Below are 23,869 nucleotides of genomic sequence, written 5' to 3' on the forward strand. Positions count from 1 at the left end.
TAATAAAACATTTTCAACAGGAAATATGACCTTAAATCACTGACAGGTCGATTCACATGGGATACATTTGACATTGGTTACTTGCAGTGGAATTTTTACTGTATAAATTGTGGACTTGGCTGACCCACACAGGATTAAAATCTCAGACCATCTTCACAATTATTACAAGTAACTAGAGGTCCCCAGATAGCAGTCCTGTGTGTATCAGGGTTAAGCAAAGCGGCTTCTGACTCTGGCTTAATGTTTGCCTTACATATGAAAGTAAAAGTATCGATAATCTTGTCTGAATTTCAGCCAGAAAGCAAAGACAGTGTGTAGTAAAAAGTCAAACAAGATATTTGCAGCTCACTATTTGTCTTTGAGCCATCTTACACAGCATCTGGAACCTCCTCTGCCTTATATGAAAATGCATTCAGTGTCTTCACCCGTGTAAACGTTCTGTTTGTCTGCATCAGTTAGAATGTTGCCAGACAGTTGAGTATGTTGATAAGTCTGCAAATAATTGTACATGTTACATTTGTAAGGGTTGCTCAGGGTTCAGCAAAAAAAAAAAAAAAAAAGAGCAGCCTGATGTTCAGTCAGTGTCAGACAGCATTTATTCAGGATCTGTGTTAGTCGGCCTTATCTACACTCTTGCAGTCGGACCACAGTAACCTGTTTCTCCTCTGATACGCTGCCATGGAGCGAAGAGGTTGGCATGGGGTCAAACCTTTCTGCTTTTCTCGCTCTGGTCATTAATCTGAGCACACAGGCATTCTGTTATATGTTTATCAGGAGAGCAATAATCCATACCAAATTTAACAGCGGATGGCCTCAACATTGAGAGGGAGGGATCAATGTAAAGGATTACCTGTGACACAGTCGGCAGCTCATTAAGCCACCACTTTGATCTGAAACAGCCTACAAGGTTCAAAAAGAAATGAATTCAACAATGTGCCCCTTTGCTGTATTTCAAATTAGTGAGTGTAACCTCAAGTGGACCAGCTCGCATTCGGAGTGTCTGCCACTGATTTGCATTATGAGGCTCCGTACTCCTTGAGCTACTTCGCCTAATTATCTCCTCCATACAAAAGAGAGGGTTCCTTTTATGCCAATTGTGCACACACATCATCTTCAAATAGTGTGAATGGGATAAGATAAGCCTTTGTAGATCCAGAGAGGGGAAGTTCAGGAGGATCCGGAGAGGTGACGGCAGGGGAGCATATGTTTTTCTTCATTTTGTTCTGATATTTTGTCCGGCAGACAGACAACACCTCGTTCAGCTAATATTTAAAAGCAAGCACAATTGATTAAGAAAATTGGTTCACTGCAATTTGCTAAGGACTTTGCCTGAAGCAAGAACCAGAATGAACGGGACCAAATTAATTACAATTATTGGATTCATACCAAAATGGATATGATTTATCTCTCTCCTGCATGACTTGTCTTTGCACTTTGAATATTGCAATAGCAAGTTTCATGGCAACAGATTCTTTTTCTATTTACTTGTATATGTTTTCAGCAGTGTAAAAAGCCCAAAAGCTAAATTTGAGTAAAAGAAAGGATCAAACAAAACTTTCTGGCAATAAACGGCCTTAAATATCAGCAGTACAATTTACAGTAAATATTACATACACATGTATATTGGCATGAGTGTACGGTATATATACTGTAAACTTTAATTAGATCTGTTTTTGACATGGCATTTTTTGTCTTATTTTGATTGCTAAAACATGTTCTACATTGGCTCTGAAATCTGCAAAATAAGAAGCAACTGAAGTCATAAAGTCAAATAAATATTAGTAGTATAAGTGGCGTGAAAATATTTGCCACCAAAGTGTAAGTGGGTAGATGTACAGTGTAAAGTAAACAGAAAATACTCAATGCTCATTAGTCAAGTAAAGTACACATATCTTGAAACTGCACTTAAGAACAGTACTAAAGTAAAGTCCTAGTTAGTTAAAACTCCTCCACTCGATATATTGAGGTAAAAAGTACAATATTTGCCTCCACCATGTAGTGGACTAGAGGTACAAGGTTGCATAATGGAATAATGGAGATATTCAATTAAAGTAGATACACCTAAAAAATGCAATTAAAGGATAACTTCACCAGTTTTTCAAAATAAAGTGTCTTGGGGAGAAGTAGTGTAAAGCCTTTTGTGGCTCTACAGCAAACTGAATGTAATCTGATTCATCGGCTATGTTGCATTGTGGGTAATATAGGCCTCATGTTTTAATAAAGAATTAGAAAGCAGATATCTCTGGTTCTGCTATACCGATTTTGATCATTTGTTTTTAAACTATCCAACAGTGTTATGTGAGTACGATGCTAGACCAGTGGACTGCTTTTTTTCAAGACCTGGTGCCTACATAACCCACAATGCAATTCCGCCACTGTGTGAAATCACCAGAGGGAATCGATCAGATTACATGCAGCTCCTTTTGGAACCACAAAGGTCTTCATACTACTTCTTTCACATGCGCAGAAGTACTCCCCAAGACCTGTAAACACACTTCAGTGTGTAAAATGGGTGGAGTTACCCTTTAATAAAAGTACATGAATAAATGTACATTCCTCCAGTGTTATCTTGTGGGTTTATATGTGTTCTTTAATGCAGTAATTCTTCCTCCAGAATGTAGTGGAGTGAAAGTAACGGAAATTAAACATGGAAATATTCAAGTTAAGTACAAGTACCTTAAAATTGTACCTAAATAAAGTACTTGAATAAATGTACCTAATTATATTCCATCTACTGATTTCAGCCAGTTGTCCGATATCATTACAGTGTTATCAGTCCAAACATGTGGAGACTCAGAGTGGCTCACTGTGCATTTAGTTCAAGATCTAAATATAACTTGTATTTGACCGACAGTATGTGATGATTTTATCATCATAAGCTGTCATTTGTTTTAAATACAGCTCCGGGAATAGCTTCACTCTGGCAGCCTCTCATTTGTATGAGGCTGCCTATCATCATCAAAAAAAAGAAAAACAGCATCAAGACTTCATTGATTTAGAAAACTGAAGGGTGTCAATATCATATGCCGTCGCATATATATTTTTAGTATCATAATTACCATAAATGTGGGTGTTCATGGCAGTAATGATGCGTTCCAGTTTAAATGTCACACTTATCATCCTGGAATATTCCAGGTTGAGTTCAAGTAATGACATGAGCGGTGTAGATACATTGCCTCTGCTAATACTCCGGGGGGCATTACCAACGAAGTCAGTTCTCACCATTGATATTGTACACAAAATGGAGTTAAAGTAAAGTAGTCTGAAATTATGCTAATCTTAATTTAGTAGATATTGGTCTTGGATTTAACAAATGAGACATGTATGTGTTAGTCAGTAAGCTGTGGATGTGCTGGTAGGCAGATTTAGTTACCTTGGCACACATCCAGGCTAGCTGGTTCCCTTTTTAGGCTAATTTGAGCTGAGTGGCTGAAGGCATTAATATTTAGGCTAATGCACAAACATGAGTGTCGTATTAAAGAACATGTCAAACGCCTTCACATTTTACATCCATAGGCTACAGTTCAACATGCTTCCTGTTACAAAATATCAATCAGTACAAGATTTCGTTTTCTTTTTGATTTACATGCATGAAACCAAGTTAAATTACTCCTAAAGTACTTAACATAATTTACGGGTGAGGTATGCTGTTGTTGCAACCTCATGCATTACTACTCCACTAAATTTCAGAGGCAGTACATACAAATAACGTATCGTTTGACCTGTTACCTGGTCGTTTGGTTGGTTTTGTGATGTACACAATGCTCAGATTTCACTCGTATGTGATCTGATTTGAAGGATTTATGAACTTGAGGTGGTTTTTACCCTTTTGGCAAAACACTCAATGGTAGATCCTCGATGGAAGGGTCCTCGTTGTTAGACATCTCATCGTCTCATCTTATTTCAACTTGTTATTTCACCATTTGAAGTCTCTTTAATTGGAGCCTCTTCACCTTATGGTGCTTATCTTGGTGAACCAGCTTTTCATTTTCTAAAATTCAGTCAAAATTTCCGAAACATTCAGATGGAAACCTAACCGGTGGCAGACTGAAGCGCTCAGTGACATAAAAAACATTAACAAAACAAAAAGACAAGAGATAAATGTAGCTAAGATGGTCATTACCGGTTCTTACTTAATGCCAGACAAACTTGTTGAGACATTAACTTCTTGCCATTTTCTAACCCTTTTGGTTTTGAAGCTGTGTGTGCACACAAGACCCCTCCTCAGCTGCTCAGTCCTGCACATGAATCATGTCCCCCACACCAGCAGGACATGTGCCTGTCACATGTACATGCACTTTATATGTGTGGGCCGTGCGGTGGTGTGGCGAAACCGAGCACACCCCCTGAGCTCAGAGAGGCTGGCTGAAGTTCACCTCGGGTTTTCTCGGGTTTCACTTGCTCAGATCCTCCTAAACATTTGCTTTATCTCCTCCTGTCAGAACATCGCCGCGTCCCATGTGGAAACAACTGCTGAGAGCATGTCGGACGAGGAGTTTTTCAAAGCAGAGAAGGTCTTTATCAAGGAGTGTGTGGAGGGAGGAGCAGGAAACATGATCCAAACAGGGACAAAGCTTCAAGTAAGTACAACATGAGTGGTCGTTTCTCAATGTCATGTGGATCTTTAACATATAATATACATATATATGTAGATATATATATACATGTGTGTGTGTGGGTGTGTGTCTATACTGTAAAGATACTGTGTATTTATTCAGGGTAAATATACACGCGTCAAGTTGACATACATAATCAAACACTGTCAGGAAATAAGTTAAAGAACTGACACAGCTGTCCAAGGTGGACGTTTACTGCCTTTCAAATCTGACAATTTAATTAGATCCTGAAAAAAAGCATCATATTGAACTAATCTATTCACAGGGTCTCTGCTGTAATGGGTTTATTTCAGTCATTTCTTAGAGTGTCAGATAGTGGCTACAGCAAATTTCCTTCTTCTTTGCATAACAAAGTGGATGCACCTGAAAAAGCCTGTAACAAATTTAATTTCCTAAACTTTTGGTCACTCTTTGTTTGAAGCAGAGATCGGATAAAGCACGGTTCCACTATCTGACATTTCATGAAAACCTTCTTTTCTTTTTCAGTTCAAGCCATCACCGGATCACGTGAGCCTCTCTCAAACCAAAGCCTCTCCTTCAGTCGACGCTCGGTCTCAAAATACGTCCAACCACGTCACTGCCGGGACAGCCTCTATGGAAACAGCTGTTGATAAACACAGGGACATTTCCCGGCGGCCGTGTCCCGACGCTTCCAGACATGCTGAGGTTAGCTCGGGTTTCTTTGCAAATAGATTGTCAGAGGACAGAGCGAGCCCCACAGACTCGGGAGACATGTTCCCCACCCCGGCTTCATCCAGAGAGTCCATCCTCTCGGAGAGGAGCTGGTCCGCTGCTCAGGTTTCCTCTGTCACCTCTCCTGTCTCTTTCAGCCGCACTGTCTCTCCCTGCTCGTCTGTCCTCTCTGGCGTCTTCTCCCCCGCAGTCGTCCAGATCAAGCGGCACTTTCTGGCGCCTGGCTCTAGCCTGATTCACCTCCCTCAAACCTGTTTCTCATCTTGCGAGAGTCTGTCCTCCTCTGTCTGTCCCCAGTCCCCTCCTCCCCGGCACCGGCCTCCTCTCACCCGACTCTCCCTCCTCACTGCCATCCTGAGAAAAGGCCGTCTTCCTGTCCTGTCCGCTGCTCTGCAGAGGCCTTACACCCCCTGCTGGCCTGTCAACCCCGTGACCCTGTCCTTCTGTAACGCGTGCTCAGCAGCCTCCAGTGTGGCCTCCATTCCCCTGGAGCTTTCCTCCCAGTTCTCCTCATCAGCGTCTATTGATAGTCAAAACCACATTCACAGGGAGCCTAACAGATGCGTCACCGCTCCTCTGTTTGTGCAGTCAAATGAGCTCAACGCAGCATGCTCTCAAACTCAACCAAAAGGATGTTTGGAGCGGATTCGCTCAAGCAGCGCACCTCGATGGGAGCAGGTTATTTCACCCCCCACGCTGCCTCGAGCTCCACCGTCTCTGTTTTGCACCAACTTCAAATCTGTTGCTCCACCGAAGCATGATGAAATAGACTGCGCAGCTTCCGAGAAACCGCACCACGTCTCCAATTCCAAGTCCCCCGAGCCGAGGCCCAGCAGCGCTCGCACGCATGTCGAGGGCGGTGCAGACAATCACCTTAAAAAACTCATCACCCCATCCTCTAAATTTATCAAGGAGCAAGAGACGTCTGAGCCTCGGAATTGGAGTCAAAACTCAACCCTCTCAAAGCTTCACTCGCTTTCTCAAAAGCTGAGATCCTCGCCTCTCTGCTCCCCCCAGCATCAGCCCTCATGCACACCATCTCCTCTGCCTCCCTCACACAGCAGCACGGCAAGGTGTGAGTCCAAAGACGCCGCAACATCACAGCCTCTTTACAACGCTCACTGTCTGTCTCCTTCCCGCTACACGCCCATGGTTTTCCCCGGATGGCTGTCACCCGGCGGTTCCCCCACACCAACGCCCTCTCCGGCTCCGCCAATCAGAGACCTCACCCCGTCCCCTTCACTCTCCCTGCACTCCACACCCTCCCCAAGGCCGGGGAGTGGAATATCAGACTGCAGTGACAGGGAGGGTAAAAAAAGAAAGGTAGCTGCTGTCTGCTTGCGTGCATGTCTTCTTTTGACTTATTTAATGTGTTCGGGCAGTGATGGACCTTCCTCCTATGCCTTGTAGTCAAAATCTCAACTTACTTGTCGGCTAGATATCAAGTGCTGTCCTCTGTGTGGAGCTGATTTTAGATCTCTGTTTGTTTGTCTCTGTTGTGTCATGTACTGATGTTGGTACAGACCTTTGCTTGATTTTGGAACGGCTGTTGTATCTGAAGTGTCAAAGCGAGAGGGAACTCATCATCATAAAATCACTGCAGCAGCTTTTTTAAAATCTGGAGCCTGAAGATAAGTACAGTGTAACACACATCAGGGATCCAATTTATCTCGAGCAAGTACATGCGGAACATGCCAATCTGGTTTTTCTGGCCCGTCGGTCAGGAGATGTCGTGAACTGAACTGTTTTGGCGACATTTACAATCAGTCAAATGACCCGTCTGAGCAGCGACAGACAAAGCGATGTTGGTTTCCGGCGCTGTAAAAGCAGACAACACATGTCGCTGCTGTTCTTGCTGTCGGGTGTCTCCGGTGAGGCTGGCTGCTTTGCATGATTAACAGCCTGCGGCGGTCTGAGATAAAGCATGCCTGAGAAGATGTGAAACATATATGATGCCTTTCCACGAAACACTCTGCAGAGTCTGTCTTCATATTTCAATTTCAATTTCATTTATATTCATTGCCTCGATCTTCTCTCTCTCTCTCTCTCTCAAAAAAAAAAAAAAAAAACCCAACTCCAGACTCACAAGATTAAGTTGAGCTACAAATCGCTCGCTGCAATTCCCACAAACACCCTCCTTCTGGATCAGCAGGTGAGTTCACTTATTGGACACGAAATCCACGTATTCATTTTTTTATCCTGTTGAATATTAAGCCAGCGGTGGCTGTAGCTGTATGAAGTATGATGTGAAAAATGCGGTGGTGGACCCACGATATGAAAGAGGCAGGAGCGGAAGAAATAACACTAGACGCAGGGGGGGGCACCAGCACACAGAAAGGGTATCCATGTAAAATTGGAATATACGCCAAAGCTGAGTTTGCATTGAAAGGAAGGATTTTCTTTTTAAATATGTATCTATTTTATCAGACTTCATAGAGAATAACATTTGTAGCAAATGATAGAATACACATTTCTTAAGGATTTACAGACTACAGATATTGCAGCCGAAAGAGTTTGGTGTCTTAAAGCTCGGTAAGAGTCAAATCACACCCAGAGAGATATGAAAAACGGCTTATTGCTGTGTTATCCACACTGTGGAGTGATGCATTAAGAGCTACAGAGGAGGGAGGGCTGTCTATGAGGAATACAAAGTGGCTGAATGTGAATCGTCTCAGGACATGATGCAGCATCGTCTAAGACAGGAAAGCAGCAGTCTGTCCGCTGTGCTTTGCTTTCACAGGCCATAGATGAGCAGGTAGAGAGAGGGGAGAGTCCGTGTGACATGACGGACGGAGGCGTCACGCTGGACAGAGGTGTCGTGGACACCCACGCTGAGGTATTGCTGCAACCATCCGCTGCTGGTTTCCACTGCACGCTTCGCATAACAGACCGCTAACATGAATATGTGCTTCCTACAGATGTGCTCCCCAGCTCAGCTCCGGCAACAGTCAGAGGAGCTCTACGCAGTAATCGATGAAATATTGGCAAATTCCATTCCAGAAGTGAGTTCAATCAGTCGTGTCATTTTAACAGAACATGCGCAGATGCTGATTTGTAATAACAAAATTTGATGTAACGGGTTTATTTCTCCAACCTGTTAGAGCAAAGCGTCCCGATCGCTGCAGTCCTCCAGGTCATCGACTCCCGGCCTGCAGGTAAAGTGTGCTCCATAAACACCAAGCTCGTGAACTCTTGGCTTTCCCCCCTAAACCCTTGCAGTTTCTTACCGAATTACTTTGGGAAATACACTTATCCCTGGATGAGAAGATGGATTCCACTCTGGTGTCTGTCAAGTGAATATAAAGTTAGAGCAGGAGACAGTTTTCTTAGCTAACAGAACACAAACCAAAGAACAATTTGATGTACATTGACATCAGATGTAAACAAACAATAATGGTGTTGCTAAAATGTGTTCATTTGTGAGCTTAGAAGTACTGGTAGGTGGGTTTTGTTACATTTGGACAGGTATATTGAATGGACAGGCATACGACTGACTTCAGTCTCCTTGCCTAACTCTTAGTAAACGATTCCTTAAAATTCAGAAAAAAGTCTAATCATCATTCATTCTGTCTCTGATCTGGTACTTTTTGAAACTTCAGGATGTTCAACAGACTTAAAAAACTGGGTTTGATCGCAACTTGTCCACATTTCTTTAATAAGATGAACCTAGTGTGATCCAAACTATCATCACAACAATGCAATCAGACATGATCAAAACCACAGGATGGTTAATCTTCTACTCAGTTCATTTTGTCCATAACTGATTAAACAAGCTGTTTTTAGAGGAAAATAAGGTTCTGAACGCTGTTTGAAGCTGGCAGGGTCCGCCAAATATAAACAAAGCTAAACAGAAATTGTGTTGTCCAATGTGTTTATTCAGTCATGAAAACAAAGAGAGTTTTTTGATTTAGTTTGCTATGGCATTAAAAAACAGTCCATGGAGATTTTTCTCTTCTGATAAATTTGGTTTTCTCAAAACACCACAGAGCACCTTTAAAGCTGAAAAATACATCATCGTTTTGTAAAAATCTCATAAATATTTTGTCGTATGGGGTTGAATGGGTTAACTTGATGTCTGACGGTAACCTTAACTTGACTAAAATGTCCCTCCACACCGGAGCTGTCAGATGCAAAGTAGACCTTGTATCATCTCACGCCGCTTTAGTGTGCAGTTTTGTTGCTTCAGTAAATAAAAAAATCAACTTTCAGTCTTGACCTTTCTAGTCTAGACACTTCGCCATCCTTTTTGTAATTTTAGCACCTCTCGCCATCGACATCAACACAGGACTTACGTAGCTAAAACTGTAAATGGTTTAAAAAAGATGAAATAGAAAATAGGAAATACAGAAACTGGCCACGGAACAAACGCCCCGCACTGTGTTGTACTGAAACACAAACTGGAAATAAGATTAAAGTGAATTCTGACTGTATAATCATCAGCACAAGAAATGAAATGTGTTCATTATTCATCAAAGGGCCGTGGTATCAGAGAAAACAAGTGTGTGTGGGTGTGTGTGTGTGTGAATGTAAAATAGATCAAGTTCAGACTGTCATCCAGGAGACTTCAGTGGACATTTAGATGATTAAGGGTAAAGTGAGGAAAATGTGTAACATTTCAATCACTGATGAAGGAAAAAGAACACTTGAGCGATAGAATAAATAAACAACATGATACTGTTGCTTCACTGCTTATTATCTTCAAATAAATACTGAGTAAAACCATGATTTGTCAACCAAATAGGATTTCTTTTCATCTTCCTTTTAGTATTTTTTGAAAGTCACATATTTGAAAAAGTGGATGAATAACTTTCAGATACTTTGTTTTCCATTTTTCTCAGCAGACGAGGCTCGTGTAACTGTTGCTTCGTGTCTGCCTTTTTTTCCCTTTCAGCAGAACACCTCATCATCTCCAAAATCCTTGGGCCGTGAAACCAAATATGTGAGTAAGAGTCGGGTAGTTTTGTCTGTTGAATTAAAGAAATGAACAGTCTAACGATTTTGCCCTCTCAGAAACACTTTGGTTCTCCTTGTTTAAAAAGATTATTTAGTATTTCTGTTTTAGATTCCTGTCTTCTTCCTGTAATTCCCCTTTGCAGCCCAAATTTGGATTATAAAGTATCTCGCTTAAAGCAACATCATGTAGAAACTGGCATAAAGTCTCTTCAGTAAAGTTTCTTGATACATAATAAATAACATCTTCCGATCAACTCATATCAGTTTCAGGCTTAAATGAATAACTTCCTGTTACCGCCACCTTCAGATTCAAGCACTACCCATATCTGGTTTAAGCCCCGCCCATTCCGAGTACAGCTATGGATACAGACAATTACGCTGGTTAAACAGATACAGATAATCCTGTATTCGCTAATATCTATGTTTTTTTTTTCATCCACATTGTTTTTGCAGGCCTCTTTATGCAGCTTGCACCCACCTACCAGTCTGGAACGAAACCTTATTGATCGTAAAAAGGTAAACATTCACTTGATTGTCAGGCTGCTGCTGCCTGCAACCTCAATCACAATGATAAAGCAAAGTGTCATGTGGAGATAGTCACGTGGATGAATTCCCCTCTGCTGTCAACCATCCAGACGAAGCCCGGGGTTATTCGCCCAATGACGGCCATTCCAAGACTGACAGTCGACGATGAAGAAGAATTTCACCCAAACCCCTTCAGGCAGTTTAACGACAAGCGAACCTTCACCGACAACAGCAAGGTAACTTAGTGGCATCAGTTCATATTACGCTGCAGCTGAATCTGTGTTTGTGTTTTTTGAACCCACATGGTGATGCAGAATAGTTTTAGTCTTTGTCCCAAGTCACATCAAGATATCAAGTTGCGTCTTTTTTGTATCACTCACAGTCTGTGTGGGTTTAAAATGTGGCTTTCAAAGGGGAAGTGTCTCATGAATTTCAATTGAGTGATGACTAAGTCAAAGTTTGACGAGTTTCCAGGGTAGAAAAGTTTGAGGTAAGTGAAGAAGCTTTTCATTTCACTGCAAAAAAAAACCCCCGTTTGCTTGAACAAGTTGAATCCTTCAAAATGAGCAGTGCAATAAGGGAAGAACATATAATATCATTTCATGCTAGCCTTTTCCCTGGGCTTTTGACCGTTACCAATGGACCTCTTCAGAAGAAAAAAAACAAACTTTAGTCACATGATAACTGAGGAAATTACGTTTGCTGAAGAAGACCTTCTAATATGGTTAAACTCTGCAAAAAAAGCTATACGTTTATAGTTTTACACAGATAAACTGTAGCAATGTATTGCCTGTAACCGTGATGACACAGAGACGATCGTATTTTCATGTATCAGAATTACCTTCAGGTGACGGCCCTTGGTGATGGAAGACTGAAAGTTTGACTTTAACAGGAAGTCAACTTTAAAGGGAAAAGGAGCTGTTTCAGGTTTCTGCACAATCAGTGCCAAAAATCAACATCCCACTGTTCTATGTTTTTCTGTTTTTCCTCTGACTGATGACCCCCACGGCCATGACTCATATTTTGAGGTGACAGCAGGCGGAGATGTTTTTTCCCGCAGCGTGAGCACAGGTACAGTGAGACAGAACCAGTTCACTTCACACTAGGTGAAAAATCTCGACACTTGACATATTGGGCTCATAGATGAGAGCAGGCATGCGTCACCAGAAGGACACCTTACTGAGGACATGAAAATGTGTGCTATTGTGTCTGAAAATCCCCGTCATAAGGCACCCGCTTTTAGAATGGAGTTTGGCTCAACAGTCCGGACCCAGAGCAGAGGGTGCTCTAACATTAATAATCCAGTTTAAATAATCAGTTCAGCTGACCTGTCTTCTAACAATGAAGCTCATAAACATCATACAAGACATATATATGTCAGGTATTGACATATATCTCCAATGTTCATATACTTTAGTAAACTTTTATTAAACATATCTGATCTATGAACCTTCCCACTTTTATTTATTTGAAGATTTACAAAACATTTCCGGGGCTCCGCAGCAAAACAGCATTGCAGCATTCTTCTAAGCAACTGAAGTAGATGGGGACCTGTTGTGAAACCTTAGAAAACATGAAGAAACTGAAAGCCTGGTGTTGCTAACTTGATTTGAAAAGACATTATGTTTGCCCTTGACACACAGTTCAACTAACGCTAACGCTTTTGGCAAGCAGATGCAGAGTAAATTCTGGCTTAAAAAAAGTGTAAGTGATGTCCTTTCAAATCAATTTGGGATCTTGGGGCTAGATCGAGTTGATTTTTTATTTTTTTTTTTACATTCTAAAACAAGTCCCTTTCCACCTCAGTAGTTTAGGAGAATGCTGCAACGCTGTTTTGTTGTGGAGCTCCAGAAATGTTGTTGTGGCCTACGAAGCTCCAGCTGACTTTCCATTACGATGTAGTGGCAATGACTGCAATTTCATTTTTGGGGGAATTTTTCCTCTCACAAACATTTAACAAAGTTTCAGCCAGAACCAAAAGCAATTTTCGATTTGCTAATTTGCAAGTGAAAACCAAATGTATCATTCAGTAGCTTAATGGATGGAAGACTGGGAAGTTGGGGAACATCTATTTAACTGAAGCTGACTTCCCTCCGACAAAATCAATGGCATATTTAGTCCTGAGCTAATAAACTGCTGTTTTCATTATGACTAAAATAAATTGGATATCCTCTACACAGGGTAGATGTGTTACACATTTATTTTTTTGTGTTTCCTTGAAAAGTTGAATCCAAAGAAGTCGGACTCTGCAGTCATCCTTCTCTTCTCCTTTTCTTAGATTTTTCGCCACGTCGCCCGTCTTGTTAGCGAGCCTTGTCGAATCCTCCAGAGGACGATCCCTTTTCGTTTCACTAGCTGCTAAGACTCTGGCGTGTCCCCAAACCTTTTCTTGTTAAACACCTTGAAATAGAGAGCTATAGAAAGTTGCTTATGCACAGCTTACCACCTTCTTGGAACTCCTGGAGGGCAGCAGTGTGTTTGGTGCAAGTGGATAAAGTGGTTGGAGAGGATTTCAGTTTTTTTCTTTACTGTCAGAGTTCATTGTAACCGACACAGATTCACAGTAACTTTCAAGCTAGCAAAGCCTCTAATTAAAGAAACAACACCACAACAACATTAAACAGCATCCTCACATTAAGTCCTGTTTACTCTGCATCAGCGAATTTATAGTAACCACTCCAGGTTCCCTGCTGATGAGAGGAACCATCAATGCAAAGTGGTAAAATATACACATTTAGACTGCAGGAAAGTGCACAGGGGTTAGGTCTGGACTACACACAAACAGAATAATGTTTTGAACCACAGAATCAATGACTGCAACCTGTACCTTCTGGCGCAGCAGATGTATTTTCTTACTTTATTTGTGTTATTGACACAGAAAGCTCTTTTCAGCATCATTATTCTAATGGATAAATACCTGGGTATAAACCTTTTCAGTGACCAGTTTTCAATCCCCATCTCCTGCTCCCGCATTGTGACGGGGGAACAGAAAATAAATGGAAATCAATAGAACCACTAGGGTTATGAAATCACTCACAGATCATTACCGAAGGCCACTACAGCGAAAACAAAGGTTAAGCTCCCTTTGTAACACCGTGCTTTAAGCACAATTATACTGCGAGGCCTCTTTCATTTGTTGAATATGTGACTCACTAAATGCCAAGGTCAAAACTGGCAGTCAAGGACCAGATTTTCAGATATATGGGAAACTGTTGACATGGACACTTAAGCCACTTATGCTCGCTTTCAGCAGTCTTCCTCAGCGGAGAGGTTCTTGACGTTTTTGATTTAAAAAACACTTTTCTCTCCATTTTTCTTCGGGGGAACAAACAGCAGCCAGACAAATGGTAGCTTGTTTCCGCCAATATATATCTTGCCGTAGTATTAAACTTTGTAATTGGTGTGTTGTGATTGTGGAACACTTGAGTGTGCGGAGCGCTGTGAGCCACGAGCTGTAACATTTATATTCAGTGTGTGATTCAATTCGCTCCTTATCTTGGCACAGTCGACCGAGCATGGGTTATCTTGTTGTTGCTTAACCTCAGATCTTTGATTCATTGCAGTTGACATTATGCAGAGGGGTGCTCATTAATTAATTGCTGCTCCATGTTAATTCAGGGTGATGGGGTTATGCCTGCTGTTGACGTTACACCATCAGTTAGCGGCCTGTGTGGCGCCGGCAAACACTTCTGCTTCAAAGTTCAGTGTGCAGCTCGTCCGTGCGATTTCATACTGTGACAGCTCGTGGAATAGTTCGTTATTTTATTCAGAGTAGACGAGGTGATCAGTAACACTCTCTGTACATTAGGTATAAAGATACACCTTGCTTAGCTTAAAGACTGGAAACAGGGGGAAACAGTTAGCCTGGCTCCGTCAGCCCCTCTGAAGTTCACCAGTCAACACATTTCTATCTCTGACGTGAAACTGAATTGTAAAACTGACACGTTGATTATAACAAACGTAAACTCAGTGTAAAGCAAATGTAGGATACATTTCAACGTGATTTTAGCACCTTTAAATGTATTCTGATGGCATATGTCTGTATGCGTGTACATACATATTTGTATTTATTTGTACTGTTGAAGTAAGTAGCTCAGTAAGTAGAAATCCACACCTCTGCAAACCACAGATGCGCCGAAACTTTGTTGTATGTTTCTGGTCCATTTTTCTCTAGCAGCAACGCTGTTAGGGAAAGATCATGTCATCAAACACGGCACACAAATGTTACGGCCTGATTTGTCGAGCAATTTCCTGAACCAATTATATTTGAGTCACCGCAGAGCCACAGCCTGAGATAACATAATAACCAGTGGCAGATTGATATATCTCCTTATATTCCTGAGTAGTTTATCACTTGAGAATGTTTTGCAATTATAGATAGGTATTATGTTGAATGCGGGAGAGGAGATCTTCCTTGGTCACACACCTACTTTGGTGTCCTTCAAAATATACCCTGGTGTCACGCTTCCAAATCATGTAATGCAGTCACAAACAGGAGTCACTCCACCACTGCCCCTTCCACCTCCAGATATAAATATATATATTAAAAAAAAAAAATTGAACATGTCGGTGGTTTGCAAAGGGGTTATTTTTGGAGTTTGACTGGCAACCAGGGTCGGCTCTAGCCATTTTGGTGCCCTATGCTAAGCCCATCACAACAAGACGTCTGATTATTACTGCACAAGCATAAAACATGTAGCTGCAGCAGACAGAGAAGGACAAACAACTGCTGCAGCCTGCACACTGCTGCTTGAACATAGCAAATTATTACCTACTTTTTTTATTATGCCGTAGCAAAATAATAGAGGTTGCACTGTAATAAGGTAGTTAACACATGCCCAACAATATGGGTCATTATTCGTCCGTAATGGTCAGAGGATTTCGGCACAATGTCGAACACTGTAGCTAGGAGGAGGGACACTTGACAGCAGCAGTGAGCCGAATAAATGAACAGGCTGGACATTCAGATGATTCATAAACATCCCGAGCAGCTAACATAGCTTCGTTATCTAGCATCATCAGCTAGTTTTGCTTTATTTTGATTTAAGCGAGTACAAAAGGAGTTATAGTTATACAACAGCTCTTTTTTTATATATGATGAAAAACATGAAATACCTCTAGATTTCTTTTGTCCTCTTTTCTCCGTTTTCTAAATTGCGCAAAAAGCAAATTATATGCATCCCCCAAAGATAGGGTGTATTCTGTGAGTAGCACAAATTTAGCTTCGGCTGGTTGCAAAAGCCCTCCAAAGGGCGCCATTTTAACATACAGTACGACTAGATTGTTTTTTTTTTCACGTCCTTCTCGGTTCACTAAGGCCAAAATTAAAGCCTGCCAGCTTCTGCGAGTTTAAACTCTGCTGTGTCAAAGAAGCTGGCCCTGCCTGCCTTTGGCACAGCAAATGAGAGCTGTTGAGCTGTTAAACACAACACAAGCACAGAAACACTGCACTGTGTTTGATCATGGTTATTGTGTTTGACACCAGTTTCCTGCTCTACCTTGCTGTTGGCTTGTTTCTCAGAGGGCTTCGACTGTGAAATACCAACCGGTAGCACTGAATGCACTAACAATGTTTTTCTGCTGCCTCAATACAGTCTATAACCGATCAAACTGATAAGTCCAGTGAAAATGTGCTTCCTTCATATATTCCTACAAACCCTGTCTTTGGGCTTTAATCCTTACATTTACATTTTACATTTTCACACTTCTATAAAGCACTCTTCGTGAAAAGCACGGCTACATGAAAAAAAAAATTGTAATGTCATCGCTGAAGTAAACAGTTCTTTTCTAATTCTTTTATAGAGCCTATGGTGATCCCTGTATGTCATGACTGTGAGGCAACTTACAGGCACATTACATTAAAATGTGACTCTAGTGTTTGTGCAACATGTAGAGAGGTATGAACCTGCAGTAATGAGCATTTTGGAGGAGCAGGGACCGGACCAGAGTCTTTGTCCCCGACCATTCAGTTATAAAATATAACAGCCACCAGGAATGACAATAGTAAATGCCACGACACATAGCTTAAAAACAAAATCCTGCAGCAATAAACGCATTCAGGTCTGGAACAGTCCACTACCATAAGAAAGCCTGCGTGGGTAGATCAATCCCTGTGAAAATCGTCGAATGAAGTGTGTGTCGGGGTTTATGTCTTTTCTACCAAAGGGGCGCTTTCTTCTTTGTCCCTGCGTTTGGTTCACAGAGAATAGCTCCAGCGCACAAATGAACAGCTTGCCAACCACTGTGTCTGTAGGACTGTCACACATCATACAGCATTTTTTACCTTTTACCTTTTTTACCTAAACTAAACAAGGAAGGCAACACCAACCATTTTCTCCTGCATCCAGGGATTGTGCCGGCAAGGCAGAGCTGGGCCAGGCTCTGCACTGGACGCAGAGTAATGACAGATATCGATCCTTTCGTCCGATTTCTGTCATACAACAAGATCATTCTTTAAAGCATGTAGTTAGTAATGGTTTCGGTCACAGTGTGTGTGTCTGCCGAAAGGGGTTCAACAGCAGGATTCTGGAAATCATAAACACTGTTCAATACGGCTTTCAATTAGGGTAGGCCACACAACAAAAGAGAACATAGTATGACAAACAAGATACAGCGATGCATTCATTCATACGTCCTCTGTGGTTCAGACCTGTGAGAAGGGTTAGTCAACGGCTCTCTTTCGTTCTAGTACGAATAGATCACACTTGGAAACCGTTTTGTCTTTTTCCTTTCTAGGTGGTGGCAAGAAAAGATCTTCACACAAGTTCAAAAGGCCGAATGTGGAGAGAGGAGAGGAAGCCTGAGAGAAGAACTCCCTTCTCAGTGTGTGACCTGCAGATCACAGAGCCTGAAGACCAGATCAGTCGCCCTGTGAAAACATCTTTCAGCCCGACCGAGGGCCGACTGGAAGCTTTTGAGACTCATATTTAAAGCATTAACCCCGACCCCCCTTTTTGTAATAAACAATTATCTGCTAGGACACGGTCTATATTGAAAACCATTATGTAAATGCGAAATTACAGGTTGACTGCACATCAGCTGACTTAGTGAATGAGTGCAGAGCCATACATACATGGTTGACAACAATGATTTAATATGCAAGATGGTAAAGCTTTCCATTTGCATAGACAGAGATAGCCAAAAGCAGGAATTCTAGCTGGCAAGTATTTTTTTCTGTCTGTGCTAACACCAAATCGCTGGCAGATTTGATCAGCTTTAGCCAGCTGGCCCCACGAAGCTAACTAACTCAGAGAGATCGTTTAAAAAGCTGGCCGACTGTTTAATATTTGTATCTGATTTGTTTTGAAACAAAAGGGGTCTTTAATGTGCACTTGATGGCTACATACACGACACTGTGCTGAGAGACTGAGGCTAAGGAGCCAAACACACACACGGACTCAAAAGCTGGGACAACGACAGGACTCTCTCAGTAGGGGCTAGTGTTGCAGTCCGGCGCAGCCTGCTGGGCCGCAGAGAGTTAAAAGGCGCCAGGCGACGGCACTACAGGGTAAAGAGCTCAATGAATGGAAATGTCCTCTCAATCAGGCAAGAGCCAGTGGTACTGGTGTTAATTAAAAAGAAACGCATAGTTATTGACTACTTTGCTCCATTAGAAAAGTTTGAAAATAAAAAAAAATAACTAGTTCATGCATTGTATCATGGTGTGACCGTGTCGAATAATGAGCTGTGACTTGACAGCTGGGATGGGCAATGTACCAGTTGCAAAGAGAGAAAGTTCAGCTGTGACATGGCTTTGAAATTCTTTTCAACTAAATGTACGACCTTTAATTTGTCTTACAGGTCGTTGATATCACAAATAATCAACAAGCTATAAGAAAATACTATGTTATTACAAATAATTTGAGTAAATTCTCTAATATGTAATAAAGGACTCCTGTATCGTCCCCTGTGGTCTGAGGATTGCATCCCTCTGTTGCTATAGTTACCTGAGAGACAGTAAAACATCATGGCGCAGCTCCTGTTTTTACATCTGGACTGGCAGCGGGTGCCCAGTGTTCGATTTTTTTTTTTTTTTTAAATTAGTTTTTCTTTCTCATAATACAACTGAATACATGTAGGTTGAATACATGCTTCAAAGAGCATATAGAAAGCTTTTCATCTGCAGCAGCAGGGCCACAGTTGGATCATTCTCACCTGACTAGAAATCCATCTGAAAGGGGCTCTTTGAGGAGCAGGAGCTAAAGTGGTGCAGGTAATTGATGCACTCACAGCGTTCGCTACCTGCCACGAGCCTCTGCAGATGTGTAACCACAATTGAAAGTCAAGACTGCTGAAGTTGTTATAAAAATAACAGGAGGTGATTGGATGACCTTGAGCTCACCAGCTAAGAGGGCTCCCAGTGTGCTGTAGGTCTTGATCTTATTTAGCTCTGTCGGACGAGCAGCAGGGTTCAGGATTTCTTCAGATGTGATTTCAACCATGTTTATGTGAGGAGAACAGCAAACTCACAATAAACAACATAAATGAATGATAACCACGACGGTGACTTCCGTCTGACTCGATAATAAATGGTATAGAAATAGAGGAAAACTGACGTGATGGTTCAAACCGTCATCCAGGATGTAATTAAAAGTGTACACGCACCAAGATCTCCTGCCCTCCTCGTGTGTGTCCGGATTAAGGATCTGTTCTTTGCCAACTTTCAGACTCTTCACTCAGCAATATCAGGACATTGGTATCCATAGTAACCGAAAGTTGGATACCAACGTTTTTCACATTTTGTAGCGTGACTGCTACACTGCCACACTCCTCTGTGCCCTCAGAGGAAAAGGATGCACACACACACCGTGCACACAGATGAAAAGACGTAGTGTGGGGAGCGCCGGGAGGCTTGTTTGGAATTGGTGTTGGAAAGACGTCAGTTAGACATCGGCCAAGTGCCAGTGTCTCGCTAATGAACGATGCCCGAACAGCATCAACGCTCTGCATGAGAAGTCTTTCCCACGCATCTTCTGTTTGTCAAGCCGAGACAAGACGTATGCGTTCGGGCTGTAAATGTGTATAAACATGAACATAAAATAAACATAAAATTTCGTAATTACAATTTTGTGCCATTCTTGTTTTTGTTGTTAAGTTAGAACATTTGCAACTTAAACTCAAAGTTGTGAAATGAATGAAGTGCTAAACAACCAAGACTCACTGGACCTTAAATTCACGGAATACTACAAATTGAAAATGTGTAGTTTGTCTGTTAAACCAACGAAAGCTATGTTGACATTCATAACATTCGTGTGTTCACATGTTTCTCACCGAGACTCGTGTGTGTGTGTGAAGCCATGAGCTTTACAAAAGCATTCAACGCAAAATAACTCTGTGGAGGAAAAACAACACAAATACAGACTGTTTGACATATTGACTCAACATACTCTGAAAATGCATGTGTTATCATGACATACAAAGTGTAGCCCATAAGTAAAACTACAACTTGTGATCTGGAGATGTAGTAGTTGAGGTTGAACCTTTTACATTTGCGATTTAAGCTATTTTAAATACTTTTCCAGGACAGACTGATTTAGTCCAAGGCACAGTGTCCATTAAGTGTTAGCTGCTGCGCCCTTTCCCTTTCAGTTTTCCCTCCCGTTACAGTTTTTACTAGGTTGTTTGTAGGACCCAAAAGCGGCCGTCGAGACAGGGAGATGGTTAAAGGAATTCATTTCAAATGCTCTGGAAGAAGGAAGTGAAAGCGGTCAGCATCGGGCCCAGGCAGGTGGAATAGCATTCGGCGGAAACTCACAGTGGTGTCGGCTGAGGCTGTGGAGAAGGTAACACCGAGGACCCACAGTGGGGTAAAGGCTGGCAGCAGAGGTGCTGGAGGCTGGGTGGCAGGGCGGCAACGGAGCTGGAACTTGAAGGTGGGTCGATCGCTGGAGAGGTCGAGGAGAAACAGGGTCAGCGAGGTGGCAAACACAATAGCACAAGAGACGAGAATCACAGGCGGTGGCGCTAGCTGAGAGGCCATGCACCACATCAGGGAGGCGAAATAATCTGGCAGCGGGGAGAGAGTATTTGAGCTGGTGCAGTAGGTGTGTGTGAGAGGATCCAGCCACCAGGAGAGCCAGGCCCAGCCTCTGCAGAGCACCTCTCAGAGGACAAACGCTAGTCCAGCTCATTTGAATAAGGGACGTCAGTTGAAATATCTCCTCCAAGTGTCACGCATGCTTGCTGGCAGCGACATGATCTCTGGCCAGGAGCCGTCCTCACACATGGCCTGCAGGGGTGTTGTTATTTAATGCGCCTCAGCTTCACGCTATAACGTACACTGGACTGTGTTGCCTCTCTGGAAGAAATGTCCGTATTAACCCACAGCACATATAGCACTGTCCTCGGGGCATTGATATTGAAATCCTTGCTTTTAATTGATAACGCCACACTTGATTTCATGTTTAAACAGCGCATTGTATCAACATCAACATCTTTAACAGCGCACAGCCATAGTGTTGCCCTTGGAAACTGTGACGACATGATTGTGCCAATAATTATCACAAAGCCACCATCTTCTGTCATATTAAAGGACGATTTTTTACTTAAATCAGTCTGTGTTGTCTTCCCTGATGATAAAACCCACAAGCTCAGTATATGTAATGACTGGTTTGAGACGAGCACAGGGACGAGCACAGGCCAAGGAAAATAAAAATCATAAATGAACAGAGAGCCAAGTAAATGTTTGAGGAGAAACGACTTGTAATGTGTCACGCTCGATATGTGACACGGGACGATTTAATAAGGGGTGTGGATTTATATAAACTCTGATTACTAGTCTCATCTGTCAACACACAGGCTTTTATGAGCAGGAGAGTGGCAGGCAGACTCAGGTTGGTAATAAAGAACCACTGAGCCTCTATCCTCCGCCAGTGCAGTCAGTCCGACGCTTGCCTTGCCCCCTTTTTTGATGAACTCCCAGGAGAGCCAATTTTCTGCCTGAAAGACATCATCCCACAGAGTCAGACTGGCCTGACCCGCCTAGATCCTGGGAGAGATCTGAGGAGAAGAACCAAGAGAGAAAAACTTTCTTTATCTAGCAGCAAACCCATTCTGAGAGAGCGGCAAGGAAATGAGAACCACTTTTGGACGCATTTTCAGTAGGTCAGTGACAACAACAAATGTGAAGAAAAGGCCTCTTTCCAATTTCAGTTCCACAATGAGATGAATGAGTACCGTTGTCCCAGCTGTGGTGTAGAATCCTCTGCTGTGGCTGCATCTGACAGAGTCGATCAGCTTCTTTGAGGCACTTGGAGCTGGCGTCTCGAGCTTCCTCCCACACCTGAGGTAATCCAGCTGTGCCAGTTAGCGGCGAGCATAATTGATGGCCCCCGCTTTGAGAGAAATAGCTTTGGAAGGAAGCCACAAGAACTATACAAGGAGAAAATGATGTCTGGCTTATTAATGTGGACTGTAATCGCCTCTACAAGATGTTGTGATGTTTGTAAGTGAAGCTGTTTGACAATAGTGACACACTCTATTTTGATGACACATGTTCAAAATGTTACATATCCTTCAACACAGAAGTAAGTGTTTGTAATTGATACAGTTGCGGCAAAATCCAGGATAACTTGCAACTTGCGTTGAAGTAAAAACTTGTTCTAATTATTGGGGTTCGGTATGTGGACGGGGGATTGGTTTAATTTAAAGCACAGCAGCCACACAGACAACTTTCTTCCAGAAGTTGAGGAGAAAGTCTATGCAGGCGCTGCAATGCAATGCAATGCACCTGAACGTTTAAGGAGCCATTGGGACAAATGCAATAAAAAAAGAGCTTTAATAATGATCCTCTTAATGTGACTTTAAGTATACCCTTGCACCAGGGACTAAAATTCATTTAGAAGAAAAAATGCACTTTACCTTTATACAGCAACGCTTCCAAAAAGGTCCTGTTATATTGAGCCTCAAACATGTCACACTTAGGGTGGGAAGCTCAGTTGTGGATAAGACTTTTTTCTCTTGTGTCACCTTAAAGATCCTGTGTGCAAGAAAAGTTGTTTTACAAGTTTCATTTCCGACTCATGGCTTGGGATGGCAGGTTGGGACGGCCAACACTCCAAAGCGTCAGTACTTGACGAGTTGGAAATAAGAGTCAAAAATTAACTTGTCTTATAGATCGGACCTTTGAGTTGACATTTGCTGTTTGGAGTGAAATGTCTCTTCAACTCTTGGTTGGATCGAACGTTGCTTTAGACATGTCCTTATCAGGATCAACTGCAAAAACCCCATTCTGCGGTCAACATTTGAATGTGTCCAATAAAAAAATAAGCTGCCTAAACCAAATACGTTACAAAGATTTCATGGCAATGCGTCCAAATACAAAGGGTTTTCAAGACACCTGTTGTATGGCTAAATAAAAGTGTAGAGTGGTGAGGTGACAGAGGAAAGAGATAGAGATCACATTTGTGGTAGATCCTTTTGTATAAATAAACCAGCGTGCACTGTGAGTGATGCAAAATGGAGAAGAAAATCCAGACGCCAACTTCCTTTGTGTCCAGGTGACAGCTGGAGATATTTAAGAAAAAAAAAATCTTGGAAAGCAGTGGAGGAATGCATCAGACAGCCAGACGGAGAGATATCAGTGTACTGCCATCGAAGTCACAGGAAATAGTGGGTAGGTAGTTTTCTGGATGAGCAGAAAATCTTGTGCAAAAAGAAGCCAAGGTAGAATTCTGTCTGTGTTAACCTATTTCAGTAAACCACGGCCATGCAAGAGCTTAATTGGCTTCAGGGTCTGGCTGAATTAAAGCAAGACAAGTGCAAGCAGAGCGGAGAGCAGAATACAGTCTGAGGTCAGTGAGCAGTGTCACAGAGCAGAGTACAACTCCAAGGCTTTACTGAGTTCCAGCTTATTTTTATCCTAAATTCACGGGGAAAGTGAAAGAATAGCTTTGGCGTCGTGATGCGTAGCAGGAGTCCAGCAGCCACAGTAACAAACTTTTCTTGGCCTGAACCCACACTTAAAGTCTGAAGCCAGTGATTAAACGTCAAACTCTCCCTCTCTTGGCCACAGGAGAGTTACGAAAGATTCTGTGCAACAGGGCAACAAAACTTTTAGAGTTAGATTTAATACTGTGCCATAA

At 42.2% G+C, this 23,869-nt stretch overlaps 1 protein-coding gene across 6 annotated transcripts in view; it reads left to right on the forward strand.

Moving 5' to 3' along the window:
• Positions 1–19,848, forward strand: part of mlip (muscular LMNA-interacting protein) — a 30,695-nt gene extending 10,847 nt beyond the window's left edge. For 3 of the 6 annotated variants that reach the window (XM_030441406.1, XM_030441410.1, XM_030441408.1), the window contains 10 exons: positions 4,443–4,580; positions 5,103–6,632; positions 7,390–7,461; positions 8,050–8,145; positions 8,228–8,311; positions 8,411–8,464; positions 10,201–10,248; positions 10,716–10,778; positions 10,898–11,023; positions 17,523–19,848. In XM_030441406.1, coding sequence (XP_030297266.1) covers positions 4,443–4,580; positions 5,103–6,632; positions 7,390–7,461; positions 8,050–8,145; positions 8,228–8,311; positions 8,411–8,464; positions 10,201–10,248; positions 10,716–10,778; positions 10,898–11,023; positions 17,523–17,717 — 2,406 coding nt within the window. In that variant the 3' untranslated portion in view covers positions 17,718–19,848. The remainder of the gene's footprint in view (positions 1–4,442; positions 4,581–5,102; positions 6,633–7,389; positions 7,462–8,049; positions 8,146–8,227; positions 8,312–8,410; positions 8,465–10,200; positions 10,249–10,715; positions 10,779–10,897; positions 11,024–17,522) is intronic. The other 3 variants (XM_030441407.1, XM_030441411.1, XM_030441412.1) reach the window with 3 other exon arrangements.
• The last annotated feature ends 4,021 nt before the right edge of the window (positions 19,849–23,869 follow it).

The sequence above is a fragment of the Sparus aurata genome, chromosome 15, assembly GCF_900880675.1.
Source record: "Sparus aurata chromosome 15, fSpaAur1.1, whole genome shotgun sequence".
NCBI lineage: Eukaryota > Metazoa > Chordata > Actinopteri > Spariformes > Sparidae > Sparus > Sparus aurata.